Source organism: Alexandromys fortis, unplaced genomic scaffold (assembly GCF_014885135.2).
Source record: "Alexandromys fortis isolate MF-2015 unplaced genomic scaffold, M_Fortis_MF-2015_v1.1 scaffold_32, whole genome shotgun sequence".
NCBI lineage: Eukaryota > Metazoa > Chordata > Mammalia > Rodentia > Cricetidae > Alexandromys > Alexandromys fortis.
Window position 1 is genome coordinate 8,280,674 of NW_026067938.1, and position 17,988 is coordinate 8,298,661.

At 42.7% G+C, this 17,988-nt stretch overlaps 1 protein-coding gene across 1 annotated transcript; it reads left to right on the top strand.

The window, feature by feature from the left end:
- Positions 1 to 1,390: 1,390 nt before the first annotated feature.
- Positions 1,391 to 17,808, top strand: Cyp4v2 (cytochrome P450 family 4 subfamily V member 2). The gene is made up of 8 exons (XM_050147240.1): positions 1,391 to 2,136; positions 6,113 to 6,225; positions 9,359 to 9,444; positions 10,085 to 10,275; positions 10,671 to 10,740; positions 12,647 to 12,773; positions 15,096 to 15,278; positions 16,889 to 17,808. The coding sequence occupies exons 1-8, from the start codon at positions 1,926 to 1,928 to the stop codon at positions 17,219 to 17,221; spliced, it is 1,314 nt and encodes a 437-aa protein (XP_050003197.1). The 5' UTR covers positions 1,391 to 1,925; the 3' UTR covers positions 17,222 to 17,808.
- Positions 17,809 to 17,988: the final 180 nt, after the last annotated feature.

Here is a 17,988-nt window from a genome sequence, read left to right on the forward strand (position 1 = left end):
ATCAGGCGATTAATATTAAGGCTGAATATTTACATCATTTAGCACTTCTACTTCTAGCCATATGTATTCAAATGAAATATGTATATAATTGAGTCAAAAGACATCTAAGAGAAGGAACATTCATAAATATTACAGCACAGGAAACTTGCAAACAATGGACACAGCTATATTTATATTACTATGTTTTATGAAATATATTAATTCTCTACATTAATGAATGCATATGCTAGGTAGCATACCACTTTAAATAGTAATGTAATGATAATATATATAATAAAGCTTGTTTTGCTTTATCACTTATTTTCTTTTGCTCTTTCACTTAGTAGTTTACAAACTTCTCTTCACGTAGGTGCCTACCAATGGCTCTCTAAAAAGTGACTGGAGGGGAGAGAGAGCAAGATGGCTCAGTTGGTCAAAGGAAGAGCTCGCCACCAAGCTTGACCACTTGAGTTTGATTCCCCAGAACCCACATGGTGGAAAGAAATCTATTGTCCTCTGACCTCCAATTACATAAATCTTAATTGAACTGGGAAAGCCCCAGGTTTGTTTTCTCTACATCACAGAGTCCACATAGGCATCTGTGGGTAACCCGCGAAGTCTCTAAGAAAATAACTGAGAAAAACGGGAATCCAAGACATTCTTTGGATTTCGACTTTTCTTGGCACTCTACCTAGTGTGCAGGAAGGGACCTTCTACTAGGAGAGGGCACCTCCAGCCCCGCCCTTTGGTAAGGAGAATCAGGTGTAGAAGGAAGAGGAGCGGTGTTCGGACTGGACACGTCCACGGGTAATCAGAAAACAGACCCCTGGGGGAGGGAAATCGGGACGGAGAGAGGGAGCAGATTTCGCTGGCCTTTCTTTTCCGTAGGCTTAGTGATTTTAGCTGCGTTTTGACTGCCCGCCATGGCGATTGCTTCCTTCCCAAACCCTCCGCATCCCTTCTTCCATCCTCTTCCGATCTGAACGTTACCTTTCCATCCTTTATTCCTGCTTCCTGTTCCCTCAAGTTCTGACTTTCCTCCATCAGAGGATTTGGGGGGAAGTACCTAGGTTGCAATCTGCTTTAGCTGCTGTGTCTCAATCAGTCAGCTGACACTCACTGGGCTAGCGGCTTTCCTAAAGGTCTAGGTCACAGGAAGATGGCTGCTGTGCCTAACCCTGAAAGCAGAAGCTATCTCCCAGGTCAACCAACCCTGCCTTAGGGCAGCAGCTGATGCAGGTTGCGCAAGGACAAGTGAATTTAGAATTCCAAAGATTGCGTTTCAACACCCATGACTCCTCACTTGAATTTTTTATAACAGACTGCTCATGAGACCCATAATTCCTCCACATCTAGCAGGGGGTGTTGCAAAATCCTAAACAGCACCCCCCCCCCCGTATCAGACCTCAGTGCGTCCAGAGCTGGAGATATATATGTCTGTCTAGTTTTTTTTCTCCGTCCAGAAACTGTCCTAAATTCCTAAATTCGACCTCCTCTGCCATCTTTTCACACCGAGAGACTTCAAGTGCATTCTGAACTTCAGAGTTCAGAAGCTGTTCCGGGTCTTTCGCTTTCGTCTAGCACCCAAGAGGCCGCGTGGATGACGCAGGCTCCAGCGGGGCATCATAACAAGCCAGAGGCGCTTTATCTTAGCCTCAGAAACTTTGTCCCCAGGGTCCGGCGGCAGCGGCGTCTGCAGAATTACCGGGCTCCAGGGCAGGAAGACCGGAGCGGACCGGACGTGTCCCGGGTCCTCTCGCTGAGCTCAGACCTCCTGCATCCTGGAGTTCCCGAACTTGTCCCCTGACGCTGTCGCTTGAACTTGGAGCAAGACCTCCCTCAGTCCCAAGACCTCCCTCAGTCCCAAGACCTCCCTCAGTCCGCCACGCCCGCCCCGCAGCGGCTGAACGCCACCAGCCCGCAGCCAGCTAGGAGAGGAGAGAGAGATGTGGTTGTGGTCAGGGCTCATCGGGCAGAAGCTGTTGCTCTGGGGCGCAGCAAGCGCAGTCTCGGTGGCCGGCGCCACTGTCCTGCTCAACATTCTGCAGATGCTGGCTAGCTACGCGCGGAAATGGCTGCAGATGCGACCTATCCCATCCGTGGGTCCCGCCTATCCCTTCGTGGGACACGCGCCGCTAATGAAGCCCAACGGTGCAGGTAAGGGTTTGTACAAGGAATCTATACTCTGACCCGAAGACTGCTAGGCTCCTTGTCAGTCCAGGAAATCTGTCTAACCGACCCCTCCCCACCCTTTGCCATATTAGGGGCCCTCACATCCCTCCGATTCTCTTTGGCTACTAGGAGAAAGTAGAAATCTTTGATCCCTATAGAATAAATTCCCAGGTCTCCCGATTCCAGGTTCCGCTCTGGTGCCTGCCAAATTGCACCGTGTCTCTCCCGTCCTATAACGAGTGTATATACAGACTGCAATATTTCCAGGTGCCTGTGGTTCCTTTGGTCTTTTCTCTCTTCTCCATATCTCAGAGGTCTCTTTTCTCTTGCTGTGCTTTGCAAAGCATTAAGGAGGAAACCCCTGGGAAAGCTGCAAATATCCTCAAACTTAATGTCATTCTTCTTTGTATCTTAGTTAAGAAAACAAGAGAGCAGAGGTTGTTTGGGGGTTCACCACCCAGACATTGCATGGCTTGACCAATATGCAGCTAAAATTCTCTTGGCCTTTGTATTTCGACCGTTCTGAGGAAGTTTTGCAAGACTACTTGAGCAGACTCTGCTGCCTGGGCCTTGAGATGAAAATTACATGGCCAGTTTCAAAAACTTTATTTATTAAAGAGTGATTTTTTTTCAAAACTTGAAATAATCTTTTAAAAATACATTTTATGCAGTTTTTTTGTTCTGCTGATGTAAAAAAAAATTAATTTAAGTCAGAAAGTTCTTCACCATAGTGGTATTTGTGGTCCCCTGTTGGAGTAGTGCATTTATTTGATCTTAACACTTAATTTCTGTGGCCGTGTATGTTAGGATGCCCAGAATAGGGGAGATACATCCAGCATGGCACGTTTTAACATGAACCTGCCTCAGCATGTACCCTTTCTTCATACTAATTATTAATAGTTACTACGGGCTGAGCATCAACTCTAAACCTTCTTAAGACCCTTTATTATCATTTCTGTGACCCCAGACAAAAACTGCGCCTCAGGACAACGTGACATGACTTAGCTGAGACATCATAGGAAAGTATGTAGCAAAGATATTTTCTAGCAGAAATCCAAGTAAAGTTAACATTAGTTACCTAGCAATCTACGTAGTTATGTTAAAACCACATTGCTAACACTCATGCTGCTTTCTCGCCTATACTCAAAAGAAAACTAACTTCCCCTCCACCCTGAGGCTTGAGAGCTTTTCCTAACCATCCCACTGTGAAAATCATGACAGACAAAATCCAAAGCCCAAAACGCCCATTGGGGAACAAAACGGCTTTCAGCGTAGATACTCGGATTTTCATGAAACCATTCTGTGTTTCTGGTTATATACGGGGGAGGGGGTGGGTCACCATGTTCCGTAGAATGAGAGCTGGCAAGGCAGTATCTTGAATATAAGGGGTTTTTCAGAGGAGGTCAGTGTATGAGTCTGAGTGTCCCAGCTAAGAAAAGTTCATCTTTAACATGGGCAGAATCCCAGCAGCCAACCTATCCTGAGCATCCTGAGCACAGAGAAAGGATACAGAAATCCAACTGGTGTCTCCCTGAACCTTTCTTCGGTTGCCTTGGTCATCAGAAGGCCAGGCTGGCCAGCCTTCAGACTGTACTGCTTAGGCAAACCCCAGCTTCCCCCACCTCCTCTTCCACAGTTTTCTAGGCATGCACTTTACTTCCTTCGCCCACGGCTCAAAGACTCAGAGTTCTAATTCATCTTTAGGCACTGTTTTCGTACGTTGGTCTGGGCACAAGCGCATTACCACAAGGTTGACCTTTTAAGGAAGCCCTATGTGTGTATCTAAGAACACTGAGACACCCTCAAGAAATAGGGAGATCTCCATCCACAAAGAACATCTCCTCGAGGCCTCAGCTCTTTAAACATCTGCATTTCCCCATTGTGGTTTCATCCACGTCATCGTCACCCTTGTATTGTCTGGCATGACATTTCAAACGCCAGCAATTATGCACTGAGATGCAAGCCATTACAATGATGGTGATATATTTATGTATTTTAACTTTTGACCCATTTCTTTACGAACACAGTTGATCTGTTATGATTGTCATTAGCACATCTGGATGTTTTGACTGTAAAGATATACACGTGATTACTTATTTTATAACATAAAGTGGCCTCTGAGACAGTCTAGTGGGTTTTCAACTAAACCACTTCCTGAAATTTTAAGGATATATTTTTTATATAATTTTTGAAAAATTTTTTCTGTAATTTTATTTTCAAGATGCTAGCCCTTCAGGGTTTATCTTTTAAGTATTTTTGGCCTTTTCTGAATTTCCTCACTTGGAATTATAAATGTCTGGGAACAGAACTCTACTTGGAAGGGTAGCCATAGAGCCCCTCCAACTTCACCCTTGGTAAGTCTCATATTTTGGGGAAATACACTGAAATCTTTAGTGACTAAGACCAGATGCAAAAGAACTTTGAGCTGATGGGGCTTTTCCGAGTCGTTCTTATTGAAGTGACTCTGAGTGAGGAGAATGGCCACTTAGAAAGGGACGGCTTATTCAGTCCACAAGTACTGGACTTGGGGACAGAAAACCATTGCTCAATTTTCAGTTATGAAACTGACTTTATTTGGGAAGTGGTTGAGAACTCTCCGAGTTAAGGGTTTTGTTGCTGTTCTTACTCATTCCATTTATAGAGGAAACTATTGGAGTTAGTTAGATGCACTTGTTTACAGCGAGTCCTTTAAGCACCAACCAAGCATTTATGGAGACCTTTCATACTCAGCACTGAGCTGAGCCAAAGTGGCCTATCAGAACACGCTAAGATAGAATCTCTGCTCTGAGCTACACTTATGTAAGAGGCTGTGCCTTTTATTCTGTGGCTAATGTCCAGATACACGCCTTGGTATCCTCCCTCTGAGTGTTGCCTGTGGAATCCTGTTGGCATCTAAATTCATACATCTGCCAGCCTTTCCTATTAAATAACCAAAGGGTCCAACCTTTGGTTCTGACTTCCTCCAACCAAAGATTCAAAGGTCCTCATCTTCCTATCATGTCAGACCAAACCACGTAGAAGGCAAATGTGGAACAGAATGCTCTGAAATCAATGAGTTGACATAGCCCAGTATTAAAAAATATTCATACATACATATATATATATACATTTGTGTATGTACATGTGTGTATCTGTGTGAATGTACGACACATATGTGTGAGTGCTTGTGGAGACCAGAAAAGGATGTTAGATCCCCTGCAGTTGGATTTAAGGTGGTCTGCTATTAGTGGTGGGAATTGAACTTTGGTCCTCAGGAAGAGCAGTACATGCTTTTACCCACACAGCCATTTCTCCAGTTCTAAGTTTTAAAGTTTTAAAACAATTTCTGTATTAACATTTATTTTATTCATTTAATTACTTAGTGTGTGCACATGTGTGTGCTCACGTGTGTCACAGTGCATGTGTGGAGGTCAGAGGACATCTAGTTAGAGTCATCTCTTTCCCTCCACTGTGTGGATCCCAGGGATCAAATTCAGGTTGAATGTTGTGTCAATAGATCACTTTACTGGCTGAACCATCTTTCCAGTTCTTTCCCTGAAATTTTGACAATACTGACAAGACTTTTTATCTAAGAGATGTTTGCAGTTTCTTTTCTAAGTGTGGTACAGTGGCTCAGGGTCCCGGGACCAAGCCACATTCTACTACTTTCCAGCTCCATGGCATTGAACACCAATTTATTAAGAATGTACATGTTGCCACTTTAAATCCTAATAATTATCTTATAAGAACTTATATCATTGTTACATTTATTTGAAGGATAGATAACATTTTTTTTTAAATAACCTTACGACTACAGGAACATTGCAGCTCATGGGAGCTCCCCTCCCCCTCTGCAGCTTCCTGTAATGGTGATCTATCGCTTCCTTTATGTATTTGTCGAAAGGAGATGATAAAACTTTGCACATTTCAATGAACATATTCTTGTCTCCATCGAATTTAGGACAAAATATTTTTCTTCCAGACTTTTTTCAGCAGTTAATTCAGTACACAGAGGAATTCCGACACCTGCCCCTCATTAAACTCTGGATTGGACCAGTGCCCCTCGTGGCTCTTTATAAGGCAGAGAACGTGGAGGTGGGTATGTAGCCCTACAGGGGATGGTGTGCTCTGGAGAAGTTCATCCGAATACATGGGACAGATACAGCTGGACATTTCCTTAACGCTCCACCCAAAGAGCGTTTTGGGAGGCACGGTGCAGGCCATTCAGTGATTTCTCTCTGCAGTTGGCTTGCAATCCTGGGAGAATAACTCCCATAGCTGCACGTGTTTCTCATTAGGTCCCAATACTCTTGTTCTCGTTTGGATACAAGTCTTCGGAGGGAGATTTCTGTGGTAGTTGTTGTTTTGGGTTTTTGGTGTTCCCTTTTGTATTGGAGATTAAATCTAAGGCTACTGAATGTCATGCAAATGGTCTTCCGTTTGTTGACAGAGGTTTCTGTCCCACCAGGTCCTGCAGTCGTTCAGTCCCAAAGAAATACACAGATCCCTGCATTAATAATAACTGCTTGGCCTATTAGCTCGGGCTTCTTATTAATTAATTCTGACATCTTAACCCATAATTCTTGTCTGCGTTAGCCACATGGCTTGGTACCTTTCATCAGCAAGGCATTCTCATCTGCATCCTCTATGTCTGGGTGACGACTGCAGACTGAGCTTTTCTCTTTCCAGAATTCTCCTGTTCTTATTGTCCCACCTCTACTTCCTGCCTGTCTATTGGCCAGTCAGCATTTTATTAAAAATAATACAAGTGACAGGATAAAAGATTATTGTCACACAGCATCCATTAAGGTCTACTCCTTTTTCTATTTTCTAATTTTGAGACACTGAGTTGCCTGATGTGACTTTGAACATATCCTGTAGTTCTAAGGCTACCCTTGAACTTGTCTGTAAGTCTCCTGCCTCAGACTCCTGAACAGCCAGTGCAGTGGTCCTACACTGGTGGGGCACCAGGCAGTTGTAAAAGTTCAAAACACATGGCTAATAAAATAGGGTGTTTTCATCATCATGGTTTTCAGGGTCTCATACTACATCTGTGATAAATTTATTATTACTATCCAGAGGATGTAGAGCATAAGGAAAAGAAACTAAGCCTTGGGGTTGTTTGCCTGGAATGTTCTGGGGTGTTCTGACCTGATGTCTGGAGCAGAGGCTGTCTTATTTAGTTCTACTGCTTGCGAAGAAACACCATGACCAAGGTCACTTGTAAGAGAAATATTTTAATTTGAGGCTTATGGTTCCTGAGGGTTAGAGCCCATGACCACCTTAGCAGGGAGCAGCAGGCAAGTGGGTATGGTGCTAGGCAGTAACTGAGAGCTCACATCTCACTCCACAAGAATTGGGCAGAGAACTGACTGGGAATGGTATAAACTTTCGAAACCTCAGAGCCGAGCTTCAGTGGCATACCTCATTCAACAAGGCCACACCTTCTAATCCTTCTCAAACACAAAAAGTAGACTCCATATTCAAATATATGAGCATTCTCAGTATATTCAAACATGTGGGTCATTCTCATTCACACTACCATAAAGGCTATTCTGTCTGTTTACTAAACAGTACAGTGAACATGGTATTGAGAAAAAAAATGAGGAAATTTTGTCTTAATCATCTTTTATAGGATTGTCAAAAGGTAAAAAAAATGTTTTTCTAACCCTTTTGACTCAGAATAGCACATAAAGCCACAACCAGATATTGTCAATGTGTGGCCACATGCTTCTTTCAAAATTGTGTGTGTGTGTGTGTGTGTGTGTGTGTGTGTTGCTTTCAGTGTCTTGCTGCTTTCAGGGAATGTTTTTAGGAATGTTACTATCAATTGTTGTGAGTCAGAGGCATGAGTGGGTTACAAAGAAAAAACAGAGACTATGGTACATTCAAGCCATGCATTCAATGAGCTTAATTAATTAATGAGTTAATTACAGTGGGAATCTGAAGTAGAGTGAGATTGATTGCATTGTTTTTCCTAGAGGTCCATTCTAAACAGGCTGACTGGACAGCGTATAAGCGGAACAAAAGCATGGTCATAAATGGATCTCTAGTCACATTATTAGCTTGTTACAGATGCAGTGGGAGTCTGAGGGTGATGGCAAGCTACAGGCAGCATTCTCAGAAAAATTGTTCCTACAATCCTACTCCCTTACTGAAGGAGAACACTCCAATGCACCTGAGACATAGGTGATAGATAACAGAGGCAAAGATTTCTATATCATCAATGTGTACAGGAACAAACAAACAAACCTTTAAATAACAATAACGTTTGTTTTGAGGGTCCATGGCTGGGGAGGGAGTTTGGGGGACTAGGTGACCACTAGGCTGCTGGCAGAATCTGATTACTATCGGGGATGTTATTTTAAGCCCTTGCATGGTTTGGCTGGTTTATTTATTAATTAGTGGGCTGGCAAGTAGCTGAGCCACAGTTTTTAAATTCTCTTTTTAAAAGTTACCATTTCTAGAAAGGTAAGCAGACGGTAAAAAGCTTCTAAGTTTGCATCCACAGAGAAATGTCAAGCCCGCCCTTCACACCCCAAGTGCCCCACTGTGTTCAGATGGAGACTAGTCTTTAGGTCAGGGTGGACTAGCAAGGCAAGGGAGGGTCTAAAAAAATGGAGGATTGGGCCATGAAGTGTGTGTGGTTCAACAGGAGGTGGGGATTGTTTTTTTTTTTTTAAGTTCTCTCTTTTTCTCTTGATAAGGCTGTGTCATTAGTCTAATTTGATTCTAAAGAGTGAAATGGTTTTTTTTTTCTTTTTTTCTTCTCCAAGTTTCTGAATCAAGGGTCCCATAGTCAGAGTACCAGGGACAATATTTCTAATTGTTTAATGTTTAAAAGCTTATAAATTGACGTTAAGGATGCCTGAGCTCCAGTTCCTTTAAGTAAAGTGATTAAGGGCTGTGCATAAGTTTAAGCTCCGGAGACAAAGAACTCCCCTTAGTGAAAACAAAAGCCAAAGATAATCAAGGGATTCACCTTTTCATTTTCCTCAGCTGCATTTGGTCCCCAAGTGTGGATAGAATATCATTTCTATGAATGAAATACTTATTTGAAACTCCGAGCAAGTTTTTTTCTAGGCATAAGAATTAAATGAACCACAGAGAATAATAAACATTGATAAAATATTGATCTGAAAAGCAGACCTAGTCTGGTGTTCTTATAATTGCAGTTATTTTGATGTTTAAATCTTTTTGTTCTTTTTTTTTTAAATTTCCTCTTAAGGTAATTTTGACCAGTTCAAAGCAAATTGATAAATCATTTCTGTACAAGTTCTTACAGCCATGGCTGGGCCTAGGACTTCTCACAAGGTAAGGATTGTCTGAGGTTTTTTGATAGACAACTGTCCAACTACCCGGTAGCGTACAGCTATGGTAAATAGGCAATTCCTAGCCAGCCATGCCTATAACCAGAAGTTGTGAGCTCGTAAGTGTGAAAAGCACTCTAAGAACTAGGAGATCTGCAGTAGAGGGAAAGTGTGTGGTGGGGGGAAGCCTTGAAAAGCTAGTGGAACAGCCAGGCAACTGCAGATATGTACATAAATCAGCCTTGATCTGACACCTGGAAAAAAGCATCTCGCCCAAGAGAAGGTCAGCCAGGAACGGGCATTTAGTAAACTCTTTTTCAGGCTTCAAACAGGTGTCTGAAAATCAAGGCCTAGGGGAGGGGCTGGTCTTCAGAAATTCATCTTAGAAATGGACAAAATATTCTCAATATTTTATAAAATTAATTTTAACTATTAATATCATAGAATGAAGTCCAGATATCGACACTGTGGGAATAAGTGGGATTATAGTATGCGGCTCCCTTTCTCATTTGAATGAGATCATTACGGCACCAGCACCGTGGTGGAGGCTGTTTCAGAATCGCGCTAACGGGGCTGGGCTCGCGGCTCCTGCGCGGCTGTGGCTCTGCTCCTCTTGAGTTTATTATAATGTGTCCTGCTTTCAGTACTGGGAACAAATGGCGCTCCAGGAGGAAAATGTTAACGCCCACCTTCCATTTTACAATTCTGGAAGATTTCTTAGATGTCATGAACGAGCAAGCAAATATATTGGTTGGCAAGCTTGAAAAACACGTCAACCAAGGAGCATTTAACTGCTTTTTCCACGTCACTCTTTGTGCGTTGGATATAATCTGTGGTGAGTGCGATCGGTTTATACCGTGAAAATAAATGGCCGAAATAGAAAATAAGATTCTGTGGGTGGGACGAATAAGGGGGTTGATAGGAAAGGACCCAGGATCCTTCAGGGTAGTGTTATAACTCTCCCCAAGAAGCAGCAGTCATTCCCGGGGTGCGCGTGGCAGGGAAGCGGGGGGGGGGGGGGGGGGGGGGAGGATGTCCAAAGTAGTCACCATATCACCTTTCCTGGAAGGTCAAAGGGAAAGGATAACAGGACTGTAAATAAGATGTGCCGAAGGGAAAAGAAGGGGCGAACGGAAGAGAAGAGAACAGGATCCACCTGTCTCTCAGCGTCCCGTGTCACGGGCAAACTCAGCTGGCTGCGTAGGAAATGTTTCTCTCTGTATGTTGCAGAAACGGCTATGGGGAAGAACATTGGAGCTCAAAGTAATGGTGATTCTGAGTACGTCCGGACAGTGTATAGGTAAGTGCATGCGTGTGCAAGCATGTGTGTGTGTGTGTAAGAGAGAGACTGTGAGCGTTTGTGAGTGTGTGTGTACAAGTGTGTGTGACTCTGAGTGTGTGCGTGTGCGAGTGTGTGTGAGTGTGTGTGAGTGAGTGTGTGTGCGTGTGACTGTGTGAGTGTTGCATGTGGAAGCGTGTGTGTGTGTGTGTGTGTGACTGTGTGAGTGTGTGTGTGTAGTCTTTTAATATTCTTTAAAATTGCTATTGATTTGGGCTTTAAAACCATTGCTAATCACATCCATCTATGTGGTATTTTGATTGTGTTTGAAATAAAAATTTAAACTAAAGATTCACTTCATAATATAGGCATCGACTTTAGTAACAGGCGATTGCTATAAATTTATTGTATGTCTGAGTGCTATAGTAATTTAAAATTTCTCATAGCACCATGATGTCACAAGGCAAAAGAAAGATAGAAGCAATCCTAATCTATTACTATTTATCCATTATTTTTATGAACACTCTGTAACAGTTCAGCCCGTGTGTTGTGACCCCTCTGGGGGTCAAATGACCCTACCACATGGGTCACATATCAGACGGCATGCATGTCAGATATTTACATATGGCTAATGACAGTGGCAAAATTACAGTTACAAAATAGCAATGAAAAGAATTTTATAATTTGGGGCCAGCACAATATGAGGAACTGTGTTAAAGGGACGCAGCATTAGGAAGTTTGAGAACCACGATTCTAGATATATACCACAATGCTAGCAGTGGTTACTACTCTCCTGTGTGTGCTTTCTGTTGTATTGGGAAAATTTTAATACCATGTATTTTTTTTCATATCTTCTGCATTGATTGTATGGTGATTTCGCAATTGAGGCCATCTTTTTGAAATTTAAAAGTTCGAGGAGTTATTCGCCTATTAAGAGTTGGGGCTAGAATTTCTCGTGATTTATACTATATTCCCTTATTGTTCAATTAGCTTCATGCTAACAGATACTTACTGAACATCTATAACCAGCCAGGCATCATACAGCTGATTACCAGTTACTTTAAAATTGACACAGACGACAGACTAGTGTGGAAGATGGCCACTGAACCAGGAAATAGAAAATTAGGAATTTTAACAGTTGTTGACAAAGAAAAAGATCAAGTTATTATCAGACTGCAAAGCATGGTTATGTTCTAGAATTGTGTTCAAAGCTTCAAAGAGCCTTCAAAGGGCTGTCGCTTAGACTGTCCTAAAGGAGACTGAGCAGAGGTGTGTCTGCCCTGTCATTTCAAATGAGAGGCAGGTGCTGGAAACAGCTCTGTGACAGGTTGCTATTTAATGTGCAGTTTCTTGTAAAGACCGCTTATTTCTCAATCACACGTACCTATTTTGTGTGCATATGTATGAGTGTGGGTGTATACACCACAGTGCACACGCAGAAGTCGAGAACAACTTGTAGAAACTGAAGCTGGTTCTTCTCTTCTGCCACGTGTGTCCCAAGGCTAGACCTCAGGTTGTCAGGCCTGCTCACAGGTTTGTTTAGTTGCTGAGCCTTCTCACTGGCCCGAGTTTTTAATGCCCTCAGAAGAGTGGCTGAGTTGGTGCACAGAGCCTAGATGCAGGTTTTATCTAACTCTTCAGTATAAAGCTCTCCCATTCCCGGGAAATTGTGAACTTGCACTATAGACATAAAAGCACTGGGCAAAGACATCTGCAGGTTTCAGAGCAGAGTTTTCAGTTCCCCGGTACAACCATTATTTGCTGAAGCTCCATTATATGTGCAGTGGTCTATTATTCCACCACTGGACATTCAACATGAATCTCTAGCAGCTTCGAACACAAATCAGCATCATTTCATTTATTACTGTTATCGAGGCCGGGTTCCAGAGGTCAGCAGATATCAAAGGTACTGTTATCCTGTTTATAGGATGAGTGATATGATATACCGCAGAATGAAGATGCCTTGGTTTTGGTTTGACCTTTGGTACCTTCTGTTTAAAGAAGGACGCGAACACAGAAGGGGACTCAAGCGCCTACATACTTTCACCAACAATGTAAGTTGTGTGTGTTTGTGTATGTGTGTCACTGTGTACATGTGTTCAAAATATACAAAGCATAGAATCAAGTGGAATTAAATGACTTCACAATGTTGTGCAGCTATTACTAAATATGAGAATAGTCTTTATTTTATTTATTTATTTATTTTTGGAGACAGGGTTTCTCCGTAGCTTTGGAGCCTGTCCTGGAACCCACTCTGCAGACCAGGCTGGCCTCAGAAATCACAGAGATCCACCTATCTCTGCCTCCTGAGTGCTGGGATTAAAAGCATGTGCCACCACCACCCAGCCCATATTCTTAAACCCAATGTTGTTATTTTTTTTAAAAAAAAAATATATATATACCCAAATGTAGGATCATGGCGTAAAATATATTTTCTATAAAATTTAAATAGAATAGTAATGTAAAAAATTGATCAATATTACATCAAAATTACATATTCAGCTGGCATTAATGAAATATTTGTTGAGTGTTCCACACGGCAGCCAGTGTTGGAAACAGAGAAAATAATCAGACAAGCATGTTCTCTACCGTATTGGAGAGTAGTCTAGGAGAGGAGGTTATCCATAACCATAATTACAGAACATTCTGTGGACTATGGACTTTGAGCATCTATTAACAAACAGAGGTTCTGGATGGAAGGAGGAAGGGGACTGAGATCTGTGCACGAAATGTTTGCAGGAAGGCAGCAGTTCTCATAGGAAAGGACAGCTAACATAGTACATAGTATAATTCAGTGACCATTAATTTGGTAGGACTATTTTCTTTCCAAACTGAAAAATAAGCAGATGACACCTTTGGGTTGAAGACATGTTTACCAAAAAGCAAGGCTGAATTGAAAATATAGAACACAACTGCAATGTGGTGAAATTTTCCCATTGAATTATACCATTTCTTTGCTGTAATTTTTGCTTAAACATATTGGGCTTGCTTCTTCATTGGTGGACAAGCCACCAATGGGTCACGTGATTAAGTCAGTGGGTGTTAAATAAAGGAGATGCTACCTTGAGTTGCCCGCAGCGTCATCGCCAGGTTGCCGGAGGAGAAGCGGTCACGTTTTATAACTGCATCTTCACTCTGAATGTAGCAACATCAACATCAGTACAAGAAGCTGTGAATTCCAGACTGCATAGACAGTGTTGTTCATTCTGCAAATATTAATATATATATATATTGAGATATAAACACTCTGAATTCCATGAGGAATAAAAGAAAACATAATATTTTGTTCCCAAATTTCTGAGGATGTACTTGTTTAAGCCTCTGCACGGGTAGGTCACCTAATTACCCAACAAGAAAACAAGTACTCAAGAACTCCAGGCAGTGGTGGCACTAGCCTTGCAGAGACAAGCAGATCTCTGTGAGTTCGAGGCTAGCCTGGTCTACAAGAGCTAGTTCCAAGGTTGTTATACAGAGAAACCCTGTCTTGAAAAAATAAAAACAGAACAACAACAACAAAAAAAAAAGCAAAATAAAAATATTCATGAACACAGCAGGTGTATGCACGGTTTCTGTTATTGTTATTCAGATGAATCTAATGAACACTCTAGAACGCTGCCCAAGGGTTCTTATTCTGAGTGGGGGAATCAATACACAGAAGCAGACTCTGCTAAGAGGATGGTGGTGCTTGAGATTGTGGGGAAACATAATAAACAAAATGCAAAGTCAAAGCATGTCAGTGAAGCAGGGACAAAAGAAGGAAAGTCAGGTGCACAGAGAGTGTTAGTGAGCAGGTCAGGCATGGGCAGGGAAGATCTCTGAGTGGCTTTCACTTGAGACCTGTATGTTGCAGAGGATCCTGTCACAGGAGCACTCAAGGGCCGAGCATTCTGGGCTCCCTGAAGAGCAAGCCAGCAGGGTGAATTGGCTCAGCAGCAGTTGGTTCATGAACTTGCTATTTCCTTTCTTCGTGACCAGATGCGCTCACCAAGAGGGATCTAGAATTAGTGTATTCTGTAACTGTGTCCTCTCTACTTCTCATTAGTTCCCACACATCTCTAGGGGACTGTTTAGTGGCCGGTGACTCAATTCCCCTGTTAGAAAGATTGCAAAAGTAGTATTGAAAATTACCGGTTTGTCCTAACATGAAAATCGTATTTCATAGTTTCACTACACGACGTCCTTAGTGTTAACCAAAGGCTTTGTTGCTCTTCCACGAGAGCCTAAGTTGTTACTAAAATAGAAAAAAAAAACAGGAAAAGTTTGGGGGGTGGGGGAATAAGTTCAAGAAGCTGGCATATTTTCATAGAAAAAAAAATGTAGCAGTAAGCCTCACCAAAAGTGCAAATTGTGTATTCGACATGATTTAAATCCGACAGGTCATTGCTGAACGGGTCACTGCCATGAAGGCAGAGGAAGACTGGAATGCTGGCAGGGGCCCTGAACCCTCCAGAAGAAAGCGCAAGGCCTTCCTGGACTTGCTTTTGACTGTGACTGATGAGGACGGAAACAGGTTAAGCCAGGAAGACATCCAAGAGGAAGTTGACACCTTCATGTTTGAGGTAAATTTTGTTGCCAGGTAACTTTTATTATTGAAGCCTTTCACAGCTGGAGTGTTATTGTGGTGGAGACATCTGCCTAACTTATACAAGAACTAGGTTCCAGCCCCAGTGCCACAGAAACAAGTGAGCAAAAAATAAATAAATAATACATACATACATAAATACATAAATAAAAATAAAAAATAAAAAAGGAGGGGTTGGCGGAGTGGTTTAGAGAGGTGGTTCAGCAGTTAAGAGCACTGGCTGCTCTTCTAGAGGATCCAGGATCAAGTCCCAGCACCCACATGGCAGCTCACAACTGTCTGTAACTCCAGTTCTAGGGGATATGGCACCCTCACACAGACACACATGGAGGCAAAACACAAATGCGACCAACAAGATGGCTCAGCTAGTGAGAGTGCTTGCTATTGAGCTTGACCACCTGAGTTGGATGCCTGCAGTCAACATGGTGGAAGGCGAACTCTACCTCCTACAGGTTGTTCTTTGATCTCTAAACATGGGCCATGCCATAACACACACACACACACACAAATTAATTAATTTAAAACATATCCAGTCTCCTTGATGATTAGAATCACTAGCATAGAGAGCTTCCAGGCGATATGGCTGTCTCACACAGACATGCATGCATACAAAATACCAATGCACATAAAGTCCAAATAAGTGAATAGAATAATAAAAAGAAAATATTAAAAAAAGAAACACTAGCAGAAATTTGAAAATTTCAGTCAAATACTAAAGCAGCTTTCATATAACTGGAAAAAATTAATATCCTCTTCAGAAATTCTAAAATTTAAGAACAGAGTGATGATAGACACATTATATTTTATTAAGAAAATTTAAGGTCCCCCAGACTTTTCCCAAGAAGGCACGAAACCTCACATTGTCCTCGGTTCCCTATGTGGTTCCATGTTTTTTCTTAACATCCCCAAACAGGTCCATTTCACTCCTTTCAAAGTCTAGCACGCATCTATTGCTCAGGGTTGCTTTAGACAAAGAAAACCTAACCAGCTTGTGATTCCAACGGGATTTCTCTGACATTTTAGTATTTTTTAAAAAACTCTTCTTACAAATATACCTTAAATATTATATGAATATTACGAAGTGTGCAGCTTTCTACATGGGTGTTGCAAACTTAAGGTTTCAGGAAATACTCTGATGTAGCAGCAGCCTCCGAGTGGCGGGAAGGGAAGTGTGCATGGACTTCCGGAAGTCCTAGAGCGCCGCCAAGTATCGTGTTGCTTTGGCTGCTCTGTCTCAGTCATCAATCATTAGTCAAGGAGAAGGACCCGCAGACATGTTTCAGGCCGGTCTGATGGTGGCACTTCTTCAACTGAGTCCCTTTCTTCTCAGGTGGGTCAAGTTGACAGTAAATCCTAACCAGTAAAGCAATCCTCCTGCCTCAGCCTTCTCCCAAGTACTGGAGTTATGGAAGTAACCACTCCCACCTAGCCTAGAGGCTGTAGAGTCTGTTTGTTGCTCACTGAGGTGAGCAGTTGTGCTCAATGAGTTAGGTACTGCAGTCTTCCTGCTGCTGTGAGACACAGGGAATTCAATTTTGTCCTCACACATACCACAACAATTTAAATGTCTCCCCCTTGTAAATTCAGGGTCACGATACAACCGCAGCTGCGATAAACTGGTCCTTATACCTACTGGGTTCTTATCCAGACGTCCAGAGGAAAGTGGACAAGGAATTGGATGACGTGTTTGGTGAGTTGGACCACTTTGTTAGCTCTGTTGGGGGCCCTAAGAAGCAGTGGTTGTTTTTGATCCATAAAGATGGATCAAACATGTCATCAACACAAGGCCATGGTATAGGACTCCTGCTTGCACCTGAAACAAACACATGTGCCCATGGCTTAGAGTCATGGGCTGTGCCTTTGGGCAACACCAAGAAGATGCTGTGTGGGAGCACAGGGCACAAGTGGAGAGAGCTATGAGGGTAAAGGGAGAGTCCATGTGGCTGCACCTGACATGGTGAGATCAGTGATGTGGGATGCAGCAGGCACAGGACTGCATCTCTGCATCTGACATGGTGAGATCAGTGATGCGGGATGCAGCAGGCACGGGACTGCATCTGACATGGTGAGATCGGTGATGCGGGATGCAGCAGGCACATGACTGCATCTCTGCATCTGACATGGTGAGAGCGGCGCAGAGGGATGCTGTAGGAGGATTTGTTTCTACTACACAACAAGCTCTATCATCTCTAAAGTATTTTCAGCACCCCAAAGGAAACCTGTACTTCAGTTGCTCATCTTTCTTCCCCTTAGCCCTGCCCCTGGAAGTCACTCTTTTGCTTTCTGTTTCTATAAATGGAATCATACACAACCATTGTCTTTGTAATGTGACTCTATTAACATTTTTCTTTGTGACTCTACTAACATATTAAAATGAGATACAGTCTTGTCTTATCTGGTCTCTGTTACTTAACCGAATGCTTCATTTTCTTATATTATCCGTGATATTAGAAATTCTACTTTGCCAGGCGGTGGTGGCACACGCCTTTAATCCCAGCACTCAGGAGGCAGAGGTAGAGGCAGGTGGATCTCTGTGAGTTCGAGGCCAGCCTGGTCTACAAGAGCTAGTGCCAGGACAGGATCCAAAGCTACAGAGAAACGCTGTCTCAAAATCACGCAAAAGGAAGGAAGGAAGGAAGGAAGGAAGGAAGGAAGGAAGGAAGGAAGGAAGGAAGGAGGGAGGGAGG

Bases quoted from the DNA above. Each gene is read 5' to 3' on its own strand.
- Cyp4v2 (XM_050147240.1), top strand. From the start codon at position 1,926: ATGTGGTTGTGGTCAGGGCTCATCGGGCAGAAGCTGTTGCTCTGGGGC. The intron at 9,445-10,084 runs GTAAGGATTGTC...TCCTGCTTTCAG, and splicing joins GGCCTAGGACTTCTCACAAG to TACTGGGAACAAATGGCGCT. The intron at 12,774-15,095 runs GTAAGTTGTGTG...TAAATCCGACAG, and splicing joins TACATACTTTCACCAACAAT to GTCATTGCTGAACGGGTCAC.